The sequence below is a fragment of the Aedes albopictus genome, chromosome 3 (genome assembly GCF_035046485.1).
Source record: "Aedes albopictus strain Foshan chromosome 3, AalbF5, whole genome shotgun sequence".
Classification (NCBI taxonomy): Eukaryota; Metazoa; Arthropoda; class Insecta; order Diptera; family Culicidae; genus Aedes; species Aedes albopictus.
The window spans coordinates 123,919,083-123,945,963 of NC_085138.1; the positions used below are offsets into that span (position 1 = coordinate 123,919,083).

The window sequence follows — 26,881 nt, forward strand, 5'->3', positions numbered from 1 at the left end:
AAATCAACTTTTTGAAGTAGAGCCACTTGGGCTACACACGCTTTTTACGCTGAAAATTGATCCTAGGTTTCCTAGCCGTAGCCACTACCCAAACTAGACAGGATTACACTCTTCACAATTACAGCACAAAAAGGAAACATCAATGACAAACCAAATCGGTGTCAATTGAAAAACGCCAATGGCGAAAACGCATTAAGCGAAACCATATAGGTAGTAATGTAAGCTAATTTACAACATTTCAATAATCCCGCCCTTATTTTGCCTCAAATTTGAGACCTAAGAAGGGAAACACAAGGCCCACTGCACCGTTGCTCCGGTTAGCGCAGTAAGGGCGTAATACTGTGGAGGATGCCCTAACACTCTACAGGCTCAGTTTGTGGTTAGGGTTTTATTAGACCCCTAACCATTCATTCATTGGCGCGGTAAGCATAAAGCCGCGTAACACCATGAATTAGGGGTCACCTGTTTAGTGGACTCTTACCAATGGATCAAGCGGTCCATAGTGTTATTCTTAGCCAATTGAGACAACTGCTACCGACACTACACAGCTATCTAGGCTGATCGGGAAAAGAAGTTAACATTGACGGTCAACTCCCAAACGAGCCCGAACAGCCCGCAAACCTGTCCCATGCATTACGCTGGCATACTTACCTTACTGGTCAGACTAAGGCTTGGGTGACCTCTGCTGTACGTAGGAGTCGTCTCCATTCTACTCGGTCCATGACTGTGTGTCTCCAGTTCCGCACTCCGCGAAGGGTCTGCAGATCGTCCTCCACTTGATCGACCCACCTAGCTCGCTGTATTCTAGTACCGGTCGGATGACTCGAGAACCATTTTAGTCGGGTTGATATCCGACATCCGGTAGGCGGGTCCACCGTAGCCTCCCGATTTTCACGGTGTGGACGATAGTTGGTTCTCTCAGCAGCTGATACAGTTCGTGGTTCATTCGCCTTCTCCAATTCTCGTCTTCCATCTGCACACCGTCGTAGATGGTACGCAACACCTTCCGTTCGAAAACTCCAATAGCGCGTTGATCCTCTGCAGGTAGAGTTGCTTCCCATAGAGGACTACCGCCGGACTTCGTTTGACGGCGAACTTCGTTCGATTGTAGAGTTCTGCGGAGTCCAAAGTAAGCTCGATTTCCGGCCATAATGCGTCTCTAAATTTCTTGCTGGTGTCGTTGTCGGTGGTCATCTGTGAGCCCAAGTACACGAATTCTTCAACCGCCTTGATTTCATCACCGTCGATAGAAGTTCGGGGTGGCGGGCGCGCTGATTCTTCCCTGGAGCCCTTAAGTACATTCGACACATTAACGACTTATCCGTTTCACCTGGCTTCATTCTTCAGTCGGATGTACGTTTCCACCATCGTCTCAAATTTGCGAGCTATAATATCAATATCAAGCAGCTGAACGGACTTCGTGAACATCGTTCCACTCGTGTTTATTCCCGCTCTTCTGATTACAACCTCTAAGGCAATGTTAAACAGCAAGCACGAAAGACCATCACCTTGCCGTAACCCACTGCGATATTCGAAGGGACTCGAGAGTGTCCCTCATACTCGAACTACGCACATCACACGATCTATCGTCGCCTTGATCAATCGTATCAGTTTATCCGGGAATCCGTATTCGTGCATAATCTGCCATAGCTGTTCTCGATCGAATGTATCATACACCGATTTGAAATCGATGAACAAGTGATGTGTGGGCACGTTGTATTCGCGGCATTTCTGCAACACCTGGCGGTTGGCGAACATCTGATCCGTTGTAGCGCGTTCCCCCATGAATCCAGCCTGGTATTGCCCCACGAACTGTCTTGCAATCGGTGATAGACGGTGGCATAGAATTTGAGAGAGTATCTTGTAGGTAGCGCTCAGTAGTGTGATCGCGCGATAGTTCCCGCAGTCCAACTTGTCGCCCTATACTATACACCCGAATAAATGTGACATTGGAGTCTTCGGGACAAAATCTTTTTAATTGGTTGCAATTGCAAATTGAATTTGAGAACTGATTCGAAACCCCGAATTAAATCATACAAGTTCCTTGAACAGTTTTGCCAAAAGAAAATGAGTTGCACAACTTTTATATTGATTGAATCTAGTATGCGGCATATTCACAGATTCGTTGAAGATGAGATACCTGTCTATACAACACGATTTGAGGAGTAAATCTATACAGCATTTCTATCATTGTAGGTAGACTGATGAAAATAGTGAATGTGCCATCCCTGAGCACATCCACGAGCTTATGTGTGGCCAATCTGACATGTCGTTTCATCCCGTTGTTGATGACACAACTATTGTTGCCTATCAACAAGTGTGTTCTAAATAGACGTACGAAATGGGCGAAAGCGCAAGAACGCTCAGCTATGGCATCGTATCGGCAAACGAGAGATGTTTGTCATCAGTTAACTTGCAACGTGCATTGCCTTCGTTCGCTCCTGCTAGCATTCGATGGAGACGCGTGGTGTTTGTGTTCCAACAGGTGATAGGTAGACAGAGTTTCCCATTGCTCATGTGTACATAAATGTGACAGTGAGCCTCCCACAAAATTGTCTCCTAGCTCTTCAAAATCGCAGTGTGCTGCGCTGCTAGGAGGCTCACGAAAATCCTGTGGGTGCGAGCTAAGCGCATGGCTCCCGGGGAGCTCGTCTCATGTGCTGCATGAGCTGTTGGTATCTAAGGTGAAAAACAACTTCTTGGTAACGAAGAACATCAATAACTTTTTTCCGTACACAACTCAACTGTCTGGTTGGTCTATGCGATACGACTAGGGGCTCTCAATGCAAAGGTTAAGGTTTCAATTCTCGTTCGTTTAGGAAGTTTTTGTCGTGAAATTTTCTAATTTAATCAGCGCATGAGACGAAGCTCATGAGACACATCTTGAGAAAAATGAGGCACACAACTTTCAGTCTCAAAATGTACAGAGCTCCTGGGAGCTCGCTTGCAATGTGGCTCCCGTACATGGGACTACAGCACGTGTACATCAACTCTGTAGGTAGAGCGAAACAAAACTTGACTCATCATAACTAGACGAGCATGGTCGTGTCTTGAAACTGGGGTGAATTGAGTCAGGATCATCAGGTTGGTATTATTGTACAGATGGCTGTTTTGTGCACATATACATTATGGCTAGGATTGGTATCGTTTCAACAGTCTGTAGTGATGAATATAGTGGAATACGTGAAATGGCCAAAATTTGCAGTTTTATAGGATTTGTTGAAACTTATTTGTACTTATGTCAAATCAAAACAACACGTATCTGAATGAATTAGAGTGAATCAAACATTTTGACCGCTAAATCTCTATAAATTACACTGTGCGGAAGTGTGTCTCTCGCCGAGAACGATGTTCCTAACAGGTAAAACAGTAGATGCAAACTGAAACAGATTGACAGCCATCAGCAACGGCGTATGTAGCAATACAGGAGGAAAATGGAACGGACAGGGAAAGCACTGAGAACTGAAGAAATTGGTTCTATTTTTAGAAGAAAAATATTTTGAATAATGTGTCGAATGATTTATTCGAATATGTTTTGTTCTTGTTTGATCGCAACTGGGTTTTATTGTTTGCCCGTTTTGCGATTGAATTACTTACTTGCGGGTATGTTTCCTCCCGTTTCATGTGTGAAACAGTTTATGATCGATGAATCTCGATGACAGGAGATGTCCATGCCATACAAAGACAGTATAGGCGACGATAAACTATTTTCACCTCAGACACATAAATTACTACATCAACATATTTACTTCAGAAAACGGGGTTCAGAGTATTTCCGTATGATAGCATGATATTTCAGTAGTATCAATCGTTATTTGCATCAGTATGTACTGAATTCTTTGGAAAACATTTTGAAATATATTCATGTTTTATGCTTAGGTCCATTTTTACTGTTAAGACGTATGAGTTTACACATTTAATACAGTGATTTTCCTACAATCATCAAAACCAGGAGAGATAGAAAATGGATCAAACCCAAAAAGCTCATGCATTTCCCACCTCATTTCAACATCGTCCACTATTCCCCTAGATTTTCTTGTCCAAAACAAACCATATTACTCACGTTTCTCTCTTCTTTTCTTTCATTCTAGGTTAATGGTCACAAATTTATGGCCACGTTTCTGCGCCAGCCAACGTTCTGCTCTCACTGTCGGGAATTCATATGGTAATGTTTTGATGGTGTTTCTTTTTTGTCTATCGTTTTCTATCGACATCAACGCGGCGTGAGTCAAGTAAACTTGTCGCTTGTACTCGCTCACATAGCTGTGTTCTGCTGCGTCTCAATTATGGTACAAGTGACAAACAACAATACATTCTTGGATTGCGCAAAATATTTGCGATCAAAACAGAACTGAATTAGTCGCCCGATTTTGGCGAGACGTTGACTTTTTAGTATCATTCGAATAAGCGCGTAACAAGGTCGAATCGCTGTAGCGTTTACCTCTGTGGAGTTAGAATCTTGAAAATTAAGATCAGCAACAGTTGATCCTACGTTTAACAGTTAGATATGTTGATCGGTTTTGGAAATAGAACAGTGTTTTGTATGTTTAGATTAAATCTTTGTTATCTATCGCAGCGCCTAAAACACAGTAAACAAAATTCGACATTCAATTGGTTTATTATGTCCAAAATAATATTGTATCGACATTTGGGAACTGCGGATACGGAGTGTACAAAATTTATGTATATTGTTGCATGAAGCAAATGTAAGTGAAAGTGGAAACTAAGAATTGCATTCAATCACTCAGATTATGGCCAAAACAACATTATCATATTCAAATTTCTCCTCAAAGTGCGATGTCTTCAAAATGGGATGGGGAAAAGAACAGGTAGGGGAATAAGATTGTCACCTTAGAAGAGGGCACTAACGCATAAGCGTACCACAATGGGTTAAACAGCGCCTTGAAAAGGGCACTGTAATAACGCATAAAACGTAGAGAGCATATAGCTTCTTACCTTCTTACCACAGCAGGTCAAGTACAACAGAACGTCCTGAAGATTCAGGTTTCTGAAGTCAGGTATACTCAATAAGTGTTTACCGTGTACTCGGGAACGCAGTTGCGCTAAAACTAGACTGTTACATATCACGTGATATGAAGTTTCATAATCGGATACACAGCAACCACATACAAATGAACCGGCTTGCTGAATATTCGTCATGTGATAGCTAAGTCAGCAGTGGCCAGTCAATGCTTTGACCAGCATGCTGCAATTCTGCTTAAACAGATTAGTTAGATACTTCGCCATCCCTAGAGATGGTTCAGAACAATACAATTTTATTTGACAACATGACTTCAAACTATTTCAATATTGTTTCTGCTGAGTGGTCGCCCAGGTGTCAATCTGAAGCTTTACCCAACACTTCGATACCGGAATAGCTGACTCAGGGCCAATAATGAAGTCATGTGATGCTCCAGTGCGAGCTAACTCATCAGCCATTTCATCCCCAGCGATGGAAGAACGGCCAGATATCCATACAAGGTGAACAGCATTTGCTGATTTCAGCTCCTCGATTTGAGTTCGACAGGCGATAACTAACTTCGGCCTAGATTTTTCCGAAGCAAGTGCTTTAATAACAGCCTGGTATCTGAACATAAGTATTTTACGTGCTACTGAAGTGCTGATTTCACTCCACTCGCACTCATAAAAGCAAAGAATTCGGCCTGAAAAACGGTAGCCTTAGCTCACGAGACACCAGTACCTGCTCGACCTTCGAAAAGGGAGCCATCAGTGTAACATACGGTGCCGTCTGAAATACTTTTCTCCAGATAATCAGATGACAACCCTTCCCGGGAAAGGAATTTCGTAGAAAATATTCTATATGAAAAATTACAAGCAATTGTAAGACCACTTGGAACAAGAAGCACAATTCACCAAAAGTGAAAACACCGAAGTTTGTGTTAAACTGTGGTTTACAGGAGTTTTTGAGTTTTTGAGTTGAAATTGGCCTTAAAATGACTTTTTCCGACATTTGTATGGAAAAATAGGAAAACAAATAAAAATGTAAAAAAAAACAAGAAGAAATATTTTAAGCCGCACCAATTCTGAAAGTAGAGGTCCAAACCTACGATGCTAGGAAATAACATTTGGGGTACATTTAGTATTCATAATACTTCATAATACTTACATTGGGCATACCGTGTGGGGCTAGAAGTAGGAAAACCGCTATTACTGAGTTGCCTCAATAGCGTATCTGTTACGAGATTCCACAAAAGCGGTGACAAGACTCCCCCTTGGGGGCACCCACAAACACTCAATTTCCTAATGGCTGCTAGACGCAATGTCGAGAAGAGATAGCGGTTTTTGAGCGTTTTGTGAATCCAATTGGAAATCATTGGAGATATACCATGACTCCGTGTGGCTTCTAATATGGCATCGAAAGGCACGATATCAAAGGCTCCCTCGATATTTAAGAAAACAGTTGAGTTGCTTTTGAGCGAAAACATTCCCGAAGGAATACCAATAGAAATTGTTGGGGGGATTCTATCAATCATTGCCAGAGGAATCCTAGCGGGACTTTCTTGCGGAACTTGATGGAAGTATTTTTTTAGGTATCCCAAGAGGAGTTGAGGATCATTCAGAAATTGTAAGCAAGATTTCTGCAGCAATTCTTGCTGGAATTTCTAAGCCATTTCCAACTGAGATTTTTCCAGTAATTGCTCTCCAAAGTCATGGGATCCCAAAACAAATTTCCGGAGGAATCCACTGGTAAAATGACGGTAAACATTTTTGGAGGAATTCCAGCAGCTATACCTAGAGGCAAGGATGGCATGCTGTGTGCACGGTTTTCATATGAAAATGAGCTGCGCTGTGTACTTTTTAAGTGCGGAACGCCATCACTGCCTAAAGGAATCCCAGCAGCATTGCCGGAGCAATTGCAGAAAAAAATTCTAAAGGTATCTCAAGAGAATTTCCTGCAGGAATTCTATAAGGAATTCCAGAAAAAATCCTGAAAGAATGAATGAATCTGTGAAAACCTCCGGAGGAGTTTCGGAAGAAATCTCTAAAAAGAAATCCTTGCAGGAATTGCTTAATCTTCCCAAGGTGTTCAAAAAAAGTTACGTTTAAGGTGTTCGGGTCATATTGACCCGGATTTGGTGCAACGATTTCATAGTCAATAATCAAACCGACGCCAGAGGGACCATGATTTGACCATTTTCGCAGGAGAGTATTTTTCGCAATACATTATGCAAAATGCAACTGATTTCAATGTGTGGAGGCCTAAATGCACCGGAAAAAGCAACATCAAACTGCCCCAATCACTAAGCTAACTGACCAGATAGATTTTGGCTATCAGGTGACCACGGGACTAAATCTTGCGTGCGGCCCCGGAACGGCTTCTCGGAGACCCCCGATAGGCGGCCATTTTACAAATATGATGAATCCATGCCGTGCGACATATCAGAAGTTACAAAATTTTTTGCAGAATAGATCAATGATCATGTCAGAAGCCAGAAGCATGATTGACCACTTGGTGATCCCGAAACCGATTCCCGGGACCCCAGAAATGTGGCTAATTATCGCATTTTGTATGACCTTGCCGTATGGCACTTCAAAATTCGCAGAATTTCGTAGATAATTCATCAGTCATCAAACCAGCAACTGAAAACAATATTGTTCACTTGATGGTCCCGGAAACGGTTCCGAGGACCCCAGAAATGTGGTCAATTCTCGATTTTTTGTTTACCATGCCGTGCGATACATCTAAATTTGCAGAATTGTGATGCGTATATATCAGTGGCCACATCAGATACGAAAAGGAGGATTGACTACTTGGTGGTCCCGGACCCGGTTCCGGAAGCCTCGGAAATGTGGCCAATTCTCGCATTTTGTATGACCGTCACATGTGGCACATCAAAATTCTCAAAATTTCATAATGAATTCATCAGTTTTCAAACCAACTACGGGAAGCAATATTGTCCACCTAGTAGTCCTGGAAGCGGTTACCAGGACCCCGGTCAAGTGGTCAATTCCCGCAATGTCTTTGATCATGTCGTCCGATACATCTATATCGAGAGTTGCAGAGTTTTGATGGGAATACATCAGTGGCCATGTTAAATGCCAAAAACAGGATTGGCCACTAGATGGTTCGAAACCGGTTCCCTGGACACCTGGAATGTGCCATGCGGCTGGTCAAAATTCATAGAATTTCAAAGATAGTTCAAGTGCGATCCGGGTCGTATTGACCCGAACGCCGCCGTAGGAAGGTTATGAAGTCTCATGAACAATTCTTGGAGCAATCCCAATTGGAATTCCTAGAGAAATCGTTGAGAGAAACCACAAGAGGAATCCCAAAAGAAACTCCTGGAGGAATGACAGGAAAAACATTTGTTGGAATCCCAGCATGCACTCATCATTGGAAAAATTCGTAGGGTAATTCCTAAAGGAATCCATGGAGAAATCCCTAAAGAGTAATAAGAAGAACTTTTTACAGGAATCCCAGCAATCTTTCTAAAAACTCCGCTGGAAATTCCTGGAGAATCCTTGTGATAAAGCCTTGAGGAATCGTTGCTAAAATTGGGGGGGTGTGAATCTCAAGAGAATGAATTCTCGCAGAAATTCCTGAAGAAATCCGATTAGAAATTTACAAAAGGAATCCCAGAAGACAGAAGGGAAGAATCACAAGAAGAATTTGTGGCGGAATCCTTGAAGAAAGCCCTGGAGAAATCATAGCAGTATATTTTGGTTTAATTTTTTTTTTCTTCCAGTTTTTAATCAAAATGTATGGTTTTCACAGCTGTTATTGCTAATTTAAAGAAAACTTTCCGTTTTACGGTAGAACGAAAAGCTACCGCAACTGTCAGACTACTGATTTTCACTGAGGTATCATCGATCTACCCTAGCAAGCCCTAGCGATGCCTTGGATAGTCTTGGATACGACGCCGATGATCATTGTTTGTTGTTGGTTTTCAGTTCAATTCACCTTGCAAGCATGCTTTGATTTGGCCTTCAGTTTCAATGATAGGATGATTTTCAAGCCTGCGGTAGGACTTTGACAGCTGCGGTAGAACTCGGCGGCTACCGCAGAGTGGACATTTTTCTAAAAATCCGCAATATCATCATATTATATTAGAATCTACTAGTAAAAATAAAATTTATGCCGATAGATCGTAACAGGCTGAATACCGCACTCCAGGCTGGCCAAAACTGAAGCTTCTACCCTTTTGAAAAAATCATGAAGGCATCCGGAAAAGAATCTGGTAAAATCCTGAAGCATTTCTGAAGAAATTTCCTGCACTTATTTCGAAAGCAGTCTCGGTTCCAGTTGAGAACAAATAAGGCCATTATAATAAAAAGAACAAATTGAGGCCATTCAGCGCATTTTAAAAGCACACAAATTTGAAATTTGTACCACCGTCTAAAATCGCGTTGATTCGTGGAATCCCATACACTTATTACCTGGCGCAAGGTACTAGATGTTGGAATATCAAGGTCATTTTGTAACTTAAATGCATCTCGAAAAACTAGTGTTGTACACTCATAACGATAATTTGATTAATCCCCGAACTTAAAACGCTCGGAAATAACCGATAAATACCAATATAAGTAGCCTACTGCGATTAAGAAATGTTATCTGTCATGCAAGTAGAGCATCATCCAGCATATAAACTCATCTGGCCTGTCAGCCTTAAATACAATTATTCCGTGAGCAATCTTTTTATGCAGGTTCATAGGAGAACCGACCATGATGCATCTCTGGGAATGCGTAAGGATATTTCTGATAAAGCTGGCGGTGGTCGAAGAATTCGGGTGAAATTAATAGTAAGGGGATTCACTAAACAGTGTAAACTGATTAAACTGATTAAACGTCGCGATCACCAAGGCAATCTTTGATTATTTCATTCGCAAAATCATGAAACATTTCAAATAAGCAGAAAATCATGGCTTACGCAGCAAATTAATCTGTTTAGTGAATCCCCCTAGTGTTTTTTTTCTTTTTATTTATGTGTATTTTAACATCACGCTAATTCTACACTTTATAGAGTGTAATTTTATAGAATCTTTGGAATAATTCTCTGCTAGATTATTTTTGCTACTATCCCTTCCGATTTTTTTGACTAATTGCAGTCGGAAAGCATCTTTATATCCTTCAAGGATTCGAGTTTTCAATTTTAATTTTCATCATACAGATTTTTAGACAGGTTTTCAGGATTCTGATCAGTTTCGCTATTTTTTGTCAACATTCTTGAGAAAACTTTAATGTTAAGGGGATTGCGGTTACGATATTTGCGGGATTTCCTAGTGCAGTACTTTTACGATTTTCAATAATCCTTTCAGAATTCATGATGAAATTTTCTAAGAAACTGCTGGTAGAATCCAAATACACATGGATCTCTAAAGATGTTAAGTAACATAGTAATAGTGGCGTAGCAAGAAACTAGTTATTTGAGGAGATTTTATTTTAAATAAACGTACATCCGTACTTCTGTTAAATCATGGGTAGGACAAGTTATATGTAAAGTTTTGACTTAATCTCATTTTTTTTTTACGAGAGAAGTAATTAATATAAAAAAAATCAAACTGAACTACAACAAATACATAAGATCTAGTAATAGCAATTCTGAGATGCCTTATAAATCAAAATTCCATTATTTTTAAAACCTTTCTTAAAAAGTTTCAAATATTGAAAACTCGAAATATTATTTAAGAGTCAATACTCTACTGTTTCCCATTTGGTTTCTGTGCATTATGTATGAATAGATTATTATTTGTTACTAGCAATTAACGTCTAGTTGCACTGTTTCTGTTTCATTTCACCTTACAGGGGATTAATAGGAAAACAAGGCTATCAATGTCAAGGTAAGAATGACACACAGGCTTTGAGCACAGAAGCGCCTGTGTGAGCATTGTCTCTCGATGTTTTAATCCTATTTTGCCTCTAATCTATCAAATCTGCTCATCAAGTTTTCTGATTTCTTTGAATTTTTGTTTTGTGTTCGACAAAACGAAAAGCCTTGTTTGATCTTTACTATGTTTCTCATCCTTAAGGACAAGGTATTTGAAGTACATTGCTCAAAATTTCTAGAGCACCGTTTTTTAGAACCGTTGAACGGATTTGGATTAAAATGCATCACGCTTTTGACAACCACTGAACAATTAGCGTGATGCATTTTCATCCAAATCCGTTCAATGGTTCTAAAAAACGGTGCTCTAGAAATTTTGAGCTATGTACTCCAAATACCTTGTCCTTAATATCCAATCATTGGTTTGCAATGGATCATCTACATCGTGAACACCGATGGAATACCTATTCCACAAACATTCCTCACAATAATATCTGTACTTGATTTCAATTCACTGATTTATGTAACCTTATTTTACTGACACGTACTAACTCTTCAAAATCTTTTTTAAAACCTGCTGTTGAAATTGAATTGTTTCCTAATGCTTCTTTTTCAATTTAATGTTGTACACAAAAATCACTCAAATAGTTCAACTTCCACTAATATCCTATATTTTTTCAGTTTGCACATGTGTCGTTCACAAACGATGCCATAGTTCAGTCGTGACCAAGTGTCCCAAGAAGAAGGACGAGGTAGTGAGTTTTTAGCACGCGAGAGCACTTCCACTCGAGCAAACCGATTAATGGTCACCGTTCATCTTTTCAGCAAACCAGACCCACCCCGGAGGACGCGGCCCAGCGCTTCAATGTAAATATACCGCACCGGTTCGCGGTGCACTCGTTCAAACGGCTGACATTCTGCGACCACTGCGGTTCGCTGCTGTACGGCATCATCCGGCAGGGTCTGAAGTGCGAGGTCTGCAATATGAACATCCACCGGCGCTGCGAGGGCAACGTGGCCAACAATTGCGGCATCAACACGAAGCAGCTGGCCGAGATGCTGAACGAGATGGGCATCACCATGGATAAAACACCACCACGTAAATCTAAGGTGAGCTCGGTTCATGAAACTTATTTGTTTTTTTTTTGGGAAAATTCTTCCCAATGAAAGCAAATAAAGTACGTTTTTAACTCCGACACGAATTTCTCGATTGTCGATTTTTCACATAAGACGGTTATGCGTTCACCTGCTGTATACATGTGTATCAATAATCAATTTTCATGTAATTGCCTGAAAATGTCAAGTCGAGAGATAACCAATCTCATCCGCAAAAGAAAAATAAAAATAAAATAAATTATCCGACGAGGATGGGATTCGAACCCACGCGTGCAGAGCACATTGGATTAGCAGTCCAACGCCTTAACCTCTCGGCCACCTCGTCGCTTGGCAATTCAGCTCGCTAGAGCCCATCACACACGGTGGTCGTTTTACTGATCCTTTTTGCTCCTGTTTTCCATTTCAGTATTTAAACCAAGCGCCTAGTGATAATTCATCCATCTCGGAACGCAGCGAGGACAGCTCGCTGGATTCGCTTTCGACCAAGAGCAGCTTGGACACCGACAGTCTACATTCGCAGCAGGGCCCACACCAGCAACATCTGGGCGGCCGACCAACTTCTAGTCAACAGCAAAATCTGGTTGGTGCTGTGGGTGCAAGTCAGGGCGACGACCGGGCACCGAGCGGCGGTTCCATGGTTGGCAAAACGTGCCTGAACGACTTCAACTTCCTCAAAGTGCTCGGCAAGGGTTCCTTCGGTAAGGTGATGCTGGCCGAACGGAAAGGTACCGACGAGGTGTACGCCATCAAGGTGCTAAAGAAGGACGTCATCCTGCAGGATGACGACGTGGACTGTACGATGACCGAGAAGCGAATTTTGGCGCTGGCGGCCAAACATCCGTTCTTGACGGCGCTGCATTCGTGCTTCCAAACACCGGACCGTTTGTTCTTCGTGATGGAGTACGTCAACGGGGGCGACTTGATGTTCCAGATCCAGCGGGCACGCAAGTTCGACGAACCACGAGCGGCATTCTACGCGGCGGAAGTGACGTTAGCACTGCAATTCCTGCACCGCAACGGAGTCATCTATCGAGATCTGAAGCTGGACAACATCCTGCTGGACGCCGAGGGTCACTGCAAGCTGGCTGACTTCGGGATGTGCAAGGTTGGTATTGGCGGTTTTTCCATCAAAGCAGGGGACGATAACCTAACAAAAATTGTGCTTTTCAGGAGGGCATCACAGGTGATAATTTGACCTCGACGTTCTGCGGTACCCCAGATTACATAGCGCCAGAAATTCTGCAAGAATTGGATTACGGGCCCTCTGTTGATTGGTGGGCACTGGGTGTTCTTATGTATGAAATGATGGCTGGGCAGCCACCATTCGAGGCGGATAACGAGGACGATCTGTTCGAAGCGATTCTTCGCGACGATGTGCTGTATCCCGTATGGTTGTCTCGTGAAGCAGTATCGATTTTGAAAGGTAAGTACAAAATCCGGCTAGTGGACGCTCAGCCAATCCCTCTCATACCAACCTTACATACATACATTTATTTGCTTAACATCAAATTGAGGATAAGACATAATCAACAATAGTACGCCACAATACTTGGTTTTTGGGCTACTGCTCTCCATCCTTGGTCAGGCCCAATGCTCGCCAAGTCACGCTTCACCTGGTCCGCCCATCATGTTATCTGCACTCCCCGCCTTCTTGTGCCAACCGGATAAGTCGCGAACACAAACTTTGCAGGGTTATTTGTTGTCCGGCATTATTGAAACACGTCCTGCCCACCATATCGTTCCGGCTTTCCACCTTTTGGATGCTGTAGAGTGCAACGAGCTCGTGGTTCATCATTCTCCGCCACACACCATTCTCCTGCACACCGACGAAGATCGTCCTTAGCACGCGTCGCTCGAAAACTTGCAGGTCCTCCTCGAGCATGGTCGATGTCTTCACGGCTAGCATTATTGTCAGCCGCCAATAAGGATCCGAGGTAGACGAATTCCTCCACCACCTCGAAGGTATACCCGTCTATCATCACATTACTACCTAGACGGACCCGGCCATGCTCGGTTCCGCCTGTCAGCATGTACTTTGTTTTAGACACATTCACCAACAGTCCGGCCTTTGCTGCCTCGCGTTTCATGCAGGTGTACAGTTCTTCCACTGTTCCAAATGTTTCGGCGATAATGTCCATGTCATCCGCAAAGCACACAAATTAACCGGATTTTGTGAAAATCGTTCCTCGGTTGTTGAGCCCGGCTCATCGCATCACACCTTCCAGAGCGATGTTGAAGAGTAGGCATTGAAAGTCCATCACCTTGTCGCAGTCCCCGGCAAGATTCGAATGAACTGAATAGTTTACCCGAAAACCTTACGCAGTTTTGCACACCGTCCATCGTTGCTTCCATCCGTCTAGTCAGCTTTCCAGGAAAGCTGTTTTCGTCCATGATTTTCCATAGGTCTGTGCGGTCGATACTGTCGTATGCCGCTTTGAAATCGATGAACAGGTGATGCGTTGAGATTTGGTATTCACGGCATTTTTAGAGGATTTGCCGTACGGTAAAAATCTGGTCCGTTGTCGACCGGCCGTCGATGAAGCCGGCTTGTTAACTTCCCACGAACTCATTCGTTTCAGGTGACGGCGGAAGATGATCTGGGATAGCACTTTGTAGGCAACATTCAAAACAGTGATCGCTCTGAAGTTCTCACATTGCAAATTGTCGCTTTTCTTAAGAATGGGGCAGATTACGCATTCCTTCTACATCTCCGGTAGCTGTTCGGTTTCCCAGATCCTGAATATCAACCGGTGCAGACAGATGGCCAACTTTTCTGGGCCCATCTTGAGAAGTTCAGCTACGATACCATCCTCACCAGCTGCTTTGTTGGTTTTGAGCTGGTGAATGGCATCCTTAGCTTCCCTCAGCGTAGGGGTTGGCTCATTTCCTTCCTCTGCTGCATTTCCGTTGTCGTGGTCTCCCGTGCCTACGTCTTCCATGCCATTCAGGTGCTCGTCGAAGTGCTGCTTCCAACTTTCGATCACCTAACGTCCGTCCGTCAAGAGGCCTCCGTCCGTATCCCAGCATTATCGGCTCGCGACACGAAGCCGTTTCGGGTGCGTTGAGTTTTTCGTAGAACTTTCGTGATTCATGCGAACAGCATAGCAGTTCCATTTCCTCGCACTCCGCTTCTTCAGGCGGCGCTTTTTCATCCGGAAGAGACGGGTCTGCTGCTTCCGCTTCTGTTTGTAACGTTCCACGCTCTGCCGGGTTCCTTGCTGCAGCATTACCGCTCGTGCTGCGTTAATCTCCTCCAAAATCGGTGTATAATCCTCGTCGAACCTTTCGTTTCGTCGACTCCTTTCCACGTACCCGATGATGCTCTCGGCTGCATCGTTGATGGCTGCTCTTAACTGTTCTCCAGCAGTCCTCTAGAGGGGCCACATCGCGCTTGCCCTCGTCTGGCAACGCTGCCTCGAGGTTCTGCGCGTATGCTGAGGTTACATCCGGTTGCTTCAGGTACCGTGGCGGTCGTCGGTACCATACATTGTGGGTGGAAGTTTTGGGCGCATTTCGATCATCACCAAAAGTGGTGGGAACGCCACAGTATGTCCTGACACCGACAATGTCGGAGAAGTGCCGTCCGTCAATCAGAACGTGGTCGATTTGCGATTCCGTCTGCTGTAGTGATTTCCAGGTGTAACGATAAGGCAGGCTCTGTTGGAAAAAGGTGCTACTACGTATGGCCATATTTTTAGAAGGCGGCGAAATCAATGAGTCGTAGGCTGTTTCCGTTCGTCAGCTGGTGGGCGTTGAACTTTCCAAGCATCGTCGGTCTGAATTCCTCCTCCTGGCCTACCTGAGCGTTTAGATGACCCAGCATGATCTTGCGTCTTTGTCATCATCAGTGCTTCCGAAGTGAGGACTGTGTACGTTTATTACGCTGAAGTTGAAGAATCGGCCCTTGATCCTCAACCTGCACATTCTTTCGTCGATCGGCCACACACCGATCACGCACCTTTGCATGTCGGATGTCGCCCATCACGATTAAAGTTGTTCCCAGCTCACGTGTGTTGTCGCGACTCTGGTAGATGGTATGATTACCGCTAAACGTTCCCACCATGGATCCTGTCCAACACACCTCCTGCAGCGCTACAATACCGAACCCGCGGTCCTTCAGTAGATCGGCAAGTATACGGGTGCTCCCAATGAAGTTGAAAGATCGGCAGTTCCATGTACAGAGTATCCAATCGCAAGTCCTTTTTGTTCGCTGGGGTCGTTGCCGTTGGCCTCGGTTTATATTATTCTATTGCTGATTTTCCGTTACAATGTTTTTACGGCTGTACACAGTTGAGCTTAGGGTCCTTCTTCCCTGGCATTCGGACGTTGATCAGCCGTCCCTACCATGGGGACCAGACGCTGTTGTAAGCCGCTCCTCCTGGAGAATAGACGCTCAAGTTTGCAGAGGCAACCCCACCCTCCTTCCCTGTCAGCCTATGGCCAAAGTTCCCACCGGGGTTGGTTACCCGATCTTCCCTAAGGTTGCTCGCAGCCCGGCCGGTGCCATGCGGATGTAGGGATAGGAGTTCTTAACACCTTTTTCAGGTTGTACCCAGACAACGAGCGATCGTATAAGATTTTGCATAAGATGATAAAGTGGAGGCCATATGCGTGCATGCCTCCATTTAGGCGCATGTAAAATGTATGCATATAGTCTCCACTTTAGCATCTTATGCAACATCTTATACGATTACTGGTTGACTGGGTAGGTATAGGATCTGGAACTAACTTTGATATTGTAAAGATATTTTCGCCTGCTCGGGAAAAGTTTCCTAGGAAAACCTGGAGCCAACTGAATATCTAAGACACTTGACCAAAAGATATACTAACTTGGGATACTGAAATAGAAAATCATTTGAACGGTTTATGCAGCCTTTTCAATCAAATAACTATACTTTTTGAAAGGATTTCAATTTTTTCCGTTAACTTTGTGAACTTCAATTCCAGTGTCAAGTTTTCTAAAACTTTGTATGTTTCCAGGATTCATGACAAAGAATGCAGCGAGGCGGTTAGGCTGCGTTGACGGCGAAAACCAGATCCGTACCCATCCGTTCTTCAAGGACATGGACTGGGATGCGCTCGAACAGCGAAAAGTGCGACCACCATTCCGGCCAAGAGTGGTAAGATATCGCATTCTATGAATCCTTAGAATTAAATTAGCTAACTTTTAAATTTATTTCAACTTTCAGCGAAGTGCACGCGACGCCCTCAATTTTGATACCGAGTTCACCAAGGAGGAGCCAGTATTAACCCCAGTGCCGAACGACATCATCCGTTGTATCAATCAGGAAGAATTTGCCGGATTCTCGATTGTGAACTCGGAGTTCGGTCCGGAGCGTAAAATTGTTTGTTAAAAACGGCAGAACAGCAAATCAACCAGAGCAGCAACAACCAGCAAGCACACATTTATATACATTGCGCGCTTTACCGCTTATAAGTGATAAAACCAAAGAGTAAAAACCAACACAAGTAAGCACACAAACACACACAAACAGCAAAACAAACATACACACAACAACTAGGTGTTGCTCCCGGCTTAGGGGCACTTATAGGAAAGTAAAAGAAAAACAACAAAAAAGGGGAAAAGAGCGAACATGTTGTAGGAGCTTTTATAACCACCAGGACAGTCCTGATTTTTATTACAAAACGCCACCCTAACGGATCGGTATTGAACACGAGAGACTGCTGCATACCGAGTAGAGTTTGGCCAAGTAAGTGTGCTCGAAAATTTACGCACGAGATTGAGGAAGGCTTATTTTGGAAGGGCTGGGACAGAGAAACGTGCGAATACGACACGACGACAGTCAGTGCAACAGGGCGCGGAGCGAACAGCCGAAACGAACCAGTCGATTTTAGTAGAAGTAACTTTTAGTTGTTAGTTTCGAGTGAAGGGCGGGCAGGCAGGCATTACAAATGCGAAAACACGTTTCGTTGAAGAATCTGTTACTTATGGTATTGAACTTTAGTTGCCATAGTTTTTTTAACGATAGAATCGAACGAATCATCGATTGCGCAGTGATTTTTTGGTTTAAGCTTTCGTCGGTTAATTTTATTAGCAAAATAATAGCTTTATTTGGTAGGGTTATTACGCGCGCGCGCTAAAAGCAGGGCTTATAGGAGTGCAATATTTTGATGTTAACTCTTGTGTTTCTGTTAAGTTTAGAGCTGCTACGTATTTGATTTACAGTAATCTCCAGCAAACTATCAGATAGGTTAATTTTATGAATGCATTTCATCAGTCCGTTTTCTGGTTAATGTCACCATTGGAAAAACACCTCAATTGATGAGCTCTGTTTCAAAAGCATCAAAAACTACAAAAAATAAAAACGTCCTACTGTCTAACTAATAAAAAACTACAAAACAATCACAGAAGGTTGGTTAAGTTAGTTTCATTCATCCACTAAATAGTTATTAAGAAATCAACGCCATGTTAGCTAACGTATGCTTTCCCCCACGCTAGTCATTAGATCCCGTTCTATCCTATTAGTAACAAAGTGGATCAAGTGGGGTACATTGAGTTGTAGTTATGGTTGTGTTATCTCGAATGTTGTCGGGCTGCTTCCAATGCAATGGTTGTCGGATTGCTTTGAAGAGGAGTTTCAATTTTGAGGGAAGTTTCATGCATGATTTTGGAATATTGATGAAAGATAATGGTTCAATCCATTGGAGACGGTATTATCGCCTTCCTGAATGCAACCTCGCTGGTTTAGAACACGTTCGTAAGGGTCGGTTTTCTCAGCTGGGCTAATGTGACCCATCCGTATCCAAAGGGTTAGAGAGTAATTTGTGAAAAACAAGTGGATGTGAAATTCGGGAAACATCTCCTTACTTTCCAGCCTGACAGAAAATTGATTACTGATTGTTATTATTTCATCTTTTTTATCGAAATTTTCAGCCCTCTGCTGGGGCATCTTGTATTTTTCTTCTTCAGAATTTCTGTGAGACAGATTTTTCCTTAAATCATTCAGAAATTTGATAGACTATTTCAACAAAAGTTATTCATATCCAGTACCAGAAAAAGGTGGAAAATGAACTTGTACTGAAATGTATCAAAAACGAGAGTTGCTCGACATCAAAGCAATTGGACAACCAATTCAAGGAAACCAAGCCCGCTGCAAACCAAAAAATGTATTACCTTTACTATAGTTTGTTACGTTACAATTGTATAGAACAAAGAAATCTCTTCCCATGGAACTCACCAACCATGCCGTACTGCGGAGGTAGCTAGGAATAAGGAATGTTGTTGTAGGAAAACGAAAGAGTAAAGTAATATCACTACTGGAAGTTTTGCGAGACATATACTCTCGGATAGTAGAGCTATTTACAATCGAAATTGTTGATAGGGAAAATTAGTGGACGGAAAGAAAGGACGGGGGCCGTACCGAGATGGAATGGAGGCGAATGTCTTCACGATTGAGATGGTTTAGTTACTATATTGCTATTTGTGTCGTTGGATGTGTATATTCTGAACAAGAGGAGAAGAACTTAGCAACATTTGTCAAATTTTTATTACAGTCAAAAGATTCATGCAAATTGCTGGTGTAACTGTGAATGCAACTACTAGATAAATCGAGATTGTTTTTTTAGTATTCGATGCATGTTGCACCTTAGCAGAATGCATAAAAATCTACCGTGTATTTTGATTATCTAAAACAGTTGCAATTGTCTGCAACTAAAGTTAAAACTTGATACAATTACACTATAGCAAATTTATGTTGGTTTCTTGTTCAACGTTTTATATGTAGCATTACTTTCTGAGTGGAAATATCAAAACAGTACAGAATTGGGCAAAGGAAAGCTTATAGAATGCAAGGATTGAAGGTAACATTGTTTTACTAGGCATTTACAGAGCGAAGGAAGAGTAAAATGCAGGAAAGGTTCGGCGATGAACATACACAGAGAAAATGAAAATCCGTCTGAATATATGAAGAAGAAATAAAGTACTGTATTAAAAGAAGAGCAAACCAAAAAAAACTATGAGATTTTAAAATACATAGATTCCGGCGCTAGGCAGGTATAAACAATCGAATTTTTATTATTTTGAAAACATCGGTAAGTGGGTTTATAAACATGTTGAACGCAATCAACATACGCGAGATAGGTTTTTGTTTTGCGAAATGCGTTTGCCATCGGAGACAGAAGGTATCACACTGTGTCGTACATACTCCCACCACATGAATAATAGAAACCAGTGCGAAAAAGACTGGGTCCTCCAAGATTTAGAAGAAACACACATTTCCAACACACTAAAAAGGAAATCTTCCCATTAGAGCAGGACAAAATCGTTCCCTGTGTTACACACAATTCCATTACGGAGAAGCATGCAACACGTCAGAAAGAGTATTTTTGTTGATAGCTTATCGTTGTGTATTCATATGCTAACATATTTTTGTTCCCAAAAACAGTAAAAAAGTATCCAAATCAGCCGCAGAAGACAGAACAACAAAACATAAAATGCAGAATACAGTTGACGAGAAATAAGAAAATCCGTGTAAATTAGTTAAATGTTTAGGTAGATTAAAGAACACTATATTATTATTCTAAATCATACTGCAGCAGAGGCAGCATCGTGGTGGAATAACTTTGAAAAAAAAAATGAATGCGTAACACATATTACCTAAATATACGCTGAAGCATATACATCCAAAAATGAGAAAACGAAATTAATGTCTGCGGCAGAAAAGTAAGAGAACCGAAAAGTCAAAATTAACTAAGAAAACGATTGGAAGAAAGAGTAAACAACAAATGGATGCACTAAGCAGTATGTATGAAAATATAAATATTTATGATAACATATAATAACTGACAGCAGTAAATTAGTGCACTGGATGTTACAGAGAGTGTAAGGATGCAAAAACAATAAAGTGATGAATACTGTCACCAAAGCGACATTCTGATCACTTTTATACTAGATCCTTACAAACATATAAGTCGTGGTTTTAAAAGCAGAGATTAAAAAAGTAGTAGACGCAATGTGTAATAAACTAGGATATAACAGACGAGCACAAAATCGAGAAAGCAAAACAAAAATATTGCATAAAAAGAAACAGAATACACAAAGTTTAACTGTTGTGCATAATTTATCGATGTTGTATTTAGGCAATTCGTGCTATTTATTTACTGTTTTCGTTGACGATCATTAGCGTACAATCTCTCGTATTTTCCGACAACTAGACAAACGAATCACATCATTCTTGCCAGATTTATTTGCTGACAATCTTTCTGTTTTGTTCCTACATTACATTCTAAGACGAACTAAAGCTTACCGTTAATCCTCAAAAAAAAAGGAAATCACAACAGTAGGAAAACGTCATCAACTGAAGAAACGAATCTGTTTCAACCTACCACCCTCTCCCTCTTTTTGAAAGTATCCCACCGTAATTGAACGATCAAATATCTCCTGTAAGAACACCTTCAAAGACGAAACATGTGTATCATTGTCTCGATAAAAAAAAGTCTTGCCATATGTTCCGCGAGACGCTTCATTTCCGTCTTACTCACACACATTGTCTCACAGTCCCGTTCGATGATTCAGTTAATGACGTGCACTGGTCCCGCATAACAGTCCACTCCAATCGTATCGAACAGCTCGATTTGATGTGCTAACAATTCCAATCCAGGGGTCAACATTTCACATCAGCAAGAGCGAATGGTTAAATACATTTGAAGTGTCTGTGCAATTGACCCCGCCTACAACCAGAAGGGGGTCAATCAGGAAAAATTGCGCTGTTCAATATAACAAAAAAAAAAAGAAACAAGATGTGCAATCCAGGTTATCGTGGAAACAAGTCAAAACGTCGAGACATCCAAAACCCAAGAGCAAAAAGAATGAACCGAAACAGAATTTTAACAAACAACAGTTCCAGCACACATACAACAGACCCATACAAAAGAAGAAGAAAAAACAGGAAACCGACACGATAGAGAACGCGTTATGAGCAAAACAAAATGGAAACACAAAACATGAAAATTAATATATAAATACCAAAATATTATATAATAATAACAAGAAATAAATATATATAAAATATGTGATTATAACAATACACGATCGCTGCGAACAAGTGTTGAAGTTATTGAAAATCCTTGCCACATACTCTTTTTTAAGGGGATTGATGTTGAACCGAATGGCTTCATTGTCCTCAAAACGCTAAGTGTTTCCAAATGATGACAATACTTCTAGACAATAATAAGCCGTCTACTTTCTACGACTACCCAGGTAACAATGACAACTGAACAACAGCTTTTTCAGCCAAAATTTTCAAAATCATGCTTAAGAGCGGCTTATTCAGCTGTTCTACAACAATAATGTTTATTGGGTACTTTCTTGATTATAAACTATTCTAAAGGGATAGAAAATTGACTGTCAAATAACACTACGGCATGCTACAGAAATGTCTACCTACATATGTCGAAAATTTCTCTTGGTTTTCTATTTCGCCTTCATTTTTATTTGATCTAATTCAAACTATTTTTATTCTGGGTCTGGGTGTCTGGGACCGACCGGTCCAGATTATTCAAAAAAGACAGTGTCTTTTTATCAAATTATGACATTCTCCTGTCCTTGTAGCATATTATCACATATCGAGAAATACCCTAACTCCCCACATGGAGTAACCCCCACAGATATCTTGGGAAATTACCTGGAGAAATCCAGTCTCAGGTTGATTGATTGATTTGTCTTTATTAGAGAGACTTTCAGCCCTTGGCTGGTTCGTCTCTTTTCCAGTCTCAGGGAGAACCCTAGAAGGGATACTGGAAGATATCTCTGAGAGAATTAAGTACCATTAGGTAGCAATCCATGAAAGAATCCTGGAGTAATCCCTGAAAGAATCTCAAAAAGGGCGACTGGGAGAATCCTGGAGGAATTCCTGAAGGAACTCCGGGAGAAATTTGGGAAGGAATCCCGAAAGGATTCCTAGAGAAATCATGTCAGTAGGATTTTCCGAAAGAATCTTTGGAGAAGTCTCAAATTGAAATAAATGAATCGCTGAAGAAAAGCTGAAAAAATCCAGATGGAAACCTTGAAGGAACCCGGAGATGAACCAGCCGCTGGATGAAAATCTTAATAATAAAAATAATAATGAAAGAATCCCCCAAAATATCTCCTGAAAGAATATCGGAATTAGTCCATGGGAGAATCAATGATGGAATCGCGGAAGAAATCCATCAAGGAATGCCGGAGAGAATCATTGAAAATGTCACTGAAAGAATATCTGATAAAATTCCAAAAGGAAACCCGACAAGAATCAATTAAGGAATCCAGGTAGAATGAAGGAATCCTGAGAGGAATTCTTGAAACAATCCCTGAAGGAATCTCGAGAGAAATCCCGGCTGGAATTCCTAAAAGAACGTTGGAGTAATTAGGGTATGAGCGCCATCAGTAATCTCACGCTCCCATATTCATCTTATTCGAAAACAAGCGATTACGGCACCAACTGCTTCCGTTCTTTTTGTTTTCATGCGTGCTCACTTCTGACAAAAGATACAAAAATAAGAAACAAAACACGCTTCAATCCTTTGTTTATCGTAACGTCCTCACTGGGACAAAGCCTGCTTTTCAGCTTAGTGTTCTATGAGCACTTCCACAGTTATTAACTCAGTGCTTCCTCTGCCAATGACCATTTTGCATGTGTATATCGTGTGGCAGGCACGAAGATACTCTATGCCCAAGGAAGTCAAGGAAATTTCCTTTACGAAAAGATCCTGGACCGACCGGGAATCGAACCCGTCACCCTCAGCATGGTCATGCTTAATACCCGTGCGTTTACCGCCTCGGCTATATGGGCCCTCACCCTGGAACCAATACCCTAATGAAACTAAAAAAAAATCGTTTGAATAGCTTGGAAGAATCCATGAGTAGCTTTCTAAATCAATCCTAGAGGAATCGCTGAAGAAACTCCAGGGAGAATCCCTGAAGGAATCATTTAAGCAATTTCTTTAGGAATCCCAATAGGAATTAACGTAGGATTCCCGGGCGAAAGTTCTGGCGGAACTCCCGAAGGAATGTCAGGAGGAATCCCTAAAGAAATCTCAACAGGAATCGCGGAAGAAATTTCAGAATAAATATCTGGAGAAATCCCTGAAGGTATCGTTGAAGTTATCACTAAAAGAGTTTCGGGAGGAATCCCGAAGTAATACTGGAATAAATTCCTAAAGGAAACCCGGGAAGAATCAATGAACGAATCACGGGATAAATTTCTGAAGGAATCCCTGAAAGGATTTAAGAGAAATCCCCGATGGCAGCCCTTTAAGAATCTCGAGAGAAATTTCTGAAAACAGGAATCCAGGAATCAAAAAAAAAAAATCCCTGATGCAATCTTGGAAATAATCCGTCAGATAATCGCGGAAGAGAACCCTGGAGGAATCACTGAAGGAATCTCAGAAGCAGAAAATATCCATTAAATAACGAATCCCCGAAGAATTCCCTGCAGGAATCCCGGGAGGAATCAATGAAGAAATCACAGGAAGAATTTCTAACGGACTTCCAGAAACAACGCATGGTGGAATCCTTGAAAGAGTCCTCAAGAAATCCCTTCGGGATGGATCTATGAAGGAATCCCGTATCGATTTGCGGGGGAATTAGTTGTAGGAATTCCGTTAAAAATGCCGGAAGAAATCCATTGAAGAATTTCAGGCGAAACCATGGAATAAATCCCGAGAGGTGTCTATGAAGGAATCCAGGGAAGGTTCCCTGATGGAACCCATGCAGGAAACCTTGAGGGAAATCCAGAGGAAATTTGTAAAGGAATTCTTATTTTGTCCTTCTAAAGATTTTTTTCCAAAAAATCTAGGTTTTACAAGGGGTGACCAGAACGTTTAGGATAGGCAACTTTTTTTTATCTCTCACAAAAAAGTTTAACAAGCTATAGGGGTTGTGTGCTAGTAGTGGACCCTGCGCCTATAGTGGACCCCCTTCAGAAAAACTCAAATATAAATGCCCAAATCAACTATTTTCAAGCAACTTCCACCGGGGGAACCTCAATTACATTGCTACACAGCAGTTCCTGGCAAACAAATGACCTATTGGCCGCAACAATCGGTTATTTTAACTATTTAATGAATGTAAACACTCAAAAGGGTCCACTATACGCACACTCAAGGAGGGTCCACTATAGGCACCGTCGGCGGCGTGACAGCTAACATGGAAATCAAATGGGGGTCCACTATAGGCGCCAAGATATTTGTAAATAATCCTATAATGGACCCCGGTGGTGTCCATTATAGGCAACACCGATGCGTATTTTCAAATGCGAATTTCACTGGAATAATTTATAAATGTTGTATGATTGACGGTCTTAACATAAAGAGGGGACGTGAAACTTGTTAAAAAAATCGACTTTGGAGCAATCCACTGCCTTAACAAGCTTAAAAGCCGCAGAAGTAAATTTCGATGGCTTAGGGGGTCCACTACTAGTACCCAAACCCTATAACTTTTCATAGAGTGCATAAAAAATTCTCAAATTTTGACTGTTTGACAACCTATTATACATTACTGTATGTGCATCATTAGTACACATTTCTGCTCGATTGGTTAATCTTTCGCGAAGCTAGTCGAGAACGATTCCAGTTTCGTAGAAAGATTAACCAATCGAGCACAAAATTGTACCAATGATGTACATACAGTAATGTATAATAGGTTGGCAAACAGTCAAAATTTAGGAATTGTCATGCACTCTATGAAAAATTACATCTTGTTGAACTTTTCTCTGAGAGAGAAAAAAGTTGCCTATCCCAAACATTGTGACCGCCCCTGTGCATTCCAAAAATACTACCCAACTTTGCTTTTCGAAAATCCTAAAAAAATGTCATTAGAGTTTAACAAAAAAAAATCTTTGCTGAGGGAATGTTTCAAAAACTTACTCAGGAAATCGATTGGGCATATCATACATTTCAGATAAACCCAAAGTCTTTCAAAAGCATACAATTCTACCCACAATTCTTTCGAGAATCAACAATACTTTCCCATAAATTTATCATTGTGTAGAAGTTTGCCTAAAATTTCATTTAGGGCTCTTAAACATATTCAATCAACTAAAGAGATTAGGAAGAAAACACCCCAAGTAACATAATCTAATGTATTGCACAAATAGAATTTCATAAATAAAGGAGTAATTTTCCTTTACATTGAAATTAAAAAATTAACAAAGAATTGATTTAGATACTGTCGAAAGAACTGCTCAAAGAAATTTTCAAACAATTACCTAAAGAATTTCTAAAAGAAATTACGAAAGATTTATTGAAGCAATTCCTAAGGGAAACTCCGAAGGCACTCCCAAAGAAGTTATTGCACGAATTTCTGCAGGATTTTTAAACACAAATGTCCATGAAATTCTTAAAGAAATTTCAGCAAGATTTTTTTTTGTAGAAAGCATTTGCAAATATTTGCGAATTTCTGGAGGAATTGCTGACTTAAGCAAAATACCGACAAAAATATCTAAGTTATTTCTGAAGAAATTCCTGAAAAAAATCCGAAAATCCTCGCCAAAAAAACAACTGTAATCGCCGAAGGAATTTCCAAAGCAATTCTTTAGAGGGTTTTCGGAGGAATTGCAGAAAGTAGGTACTCCCGAAAGATTGAACCGAATCAATTTATAGATTCGAAGAAGTTGCTCAAGAAAATACAAACATAAATTTTTAAGGCATTGCCTGAAGAATTTTTGACGGAGTGTAGAATTAGTCTAAGTTAAAGTACACATAAATAGAAATTATAAAAAAATAATTTTTGACTGAATTGCCGAAGAAATTACAGAGCTCGAACTCGAGCCAACTCAATGAACTTTAACCTGAAAAAATATCTCAAAAAATAAACTATTTTTATAAATAAGATTTTTATCCACAATTATCAAAATTTTTTACTCGAGAACCACAGGAAATTTTGCCAAGTATTTCACCAAGAGAACCCCTTCAATCTTATTATATAATTTGACCAAATAACAAGCTTGGTTTAATGGCAAAATTTTGTGATATTTATTCATGGA

At 41.2% G+C, this 26,881-nt stretch overlaps 1 protein-coding gene and 1 non-coding gene across 3 annotated transcripts in view; one reads left to right on the plus strand and one right to left on the minus strand.

Moving 5' to 3' along the window:
• LOC109413923 (protein kinase C) overlaps positions 1-21,603 on the plus strand; it is a 57,999-nt gene extending 36,396 nt beyond the window's left edge. The window contains exons 4-11 of one of the 2 annotated variants that reach the window (XM_062858978.1): positions 4,092-4,165; positions 10,766-10,800; positions 11,466-11,539; positions 11,610-11,894; positions 12,307-13,005; positions 13,071-13,323; positions 16,881-17,020; positions 17,090-21,603. In XM_062858978.1, the coding sequence (XP_062714962.1) occupies positions 4,092-4,165; positions 10,766-10,800; positions 11,466-11,539; positions 11,610-11,894; positions 12,307-13,005; positions 13,071-13,323; positions 16,881-17,020; positions 17,090-17,254 (1,725 nt within the window). In that variant the 3' untranslated portion in view covers positions 17,255-21,603. The remainder of the gene's footprint in view (positions 1-4,091; positions 4,166-10,765; positions 10,801-11,465; positions 11,540-11,609; positions 11,895-12,306; positions 13,006-13,070; positions 13,324-16,880; positions 17,021-17,089) is intronic. The other variant, XM_062858979.1, reaches the window with a different exon arrangement.
• On the minus strand, positions 12,144-12,225 carry Trnas-gcu (transfer RNA serine (anticodon GCU)). The gene has a single exon. It is a non-coding gene; the product is annotated as a tRNA-Ser (tRNA).
• Positions 21,604-26,881: the final 5,278 nt, after the last annotated feature.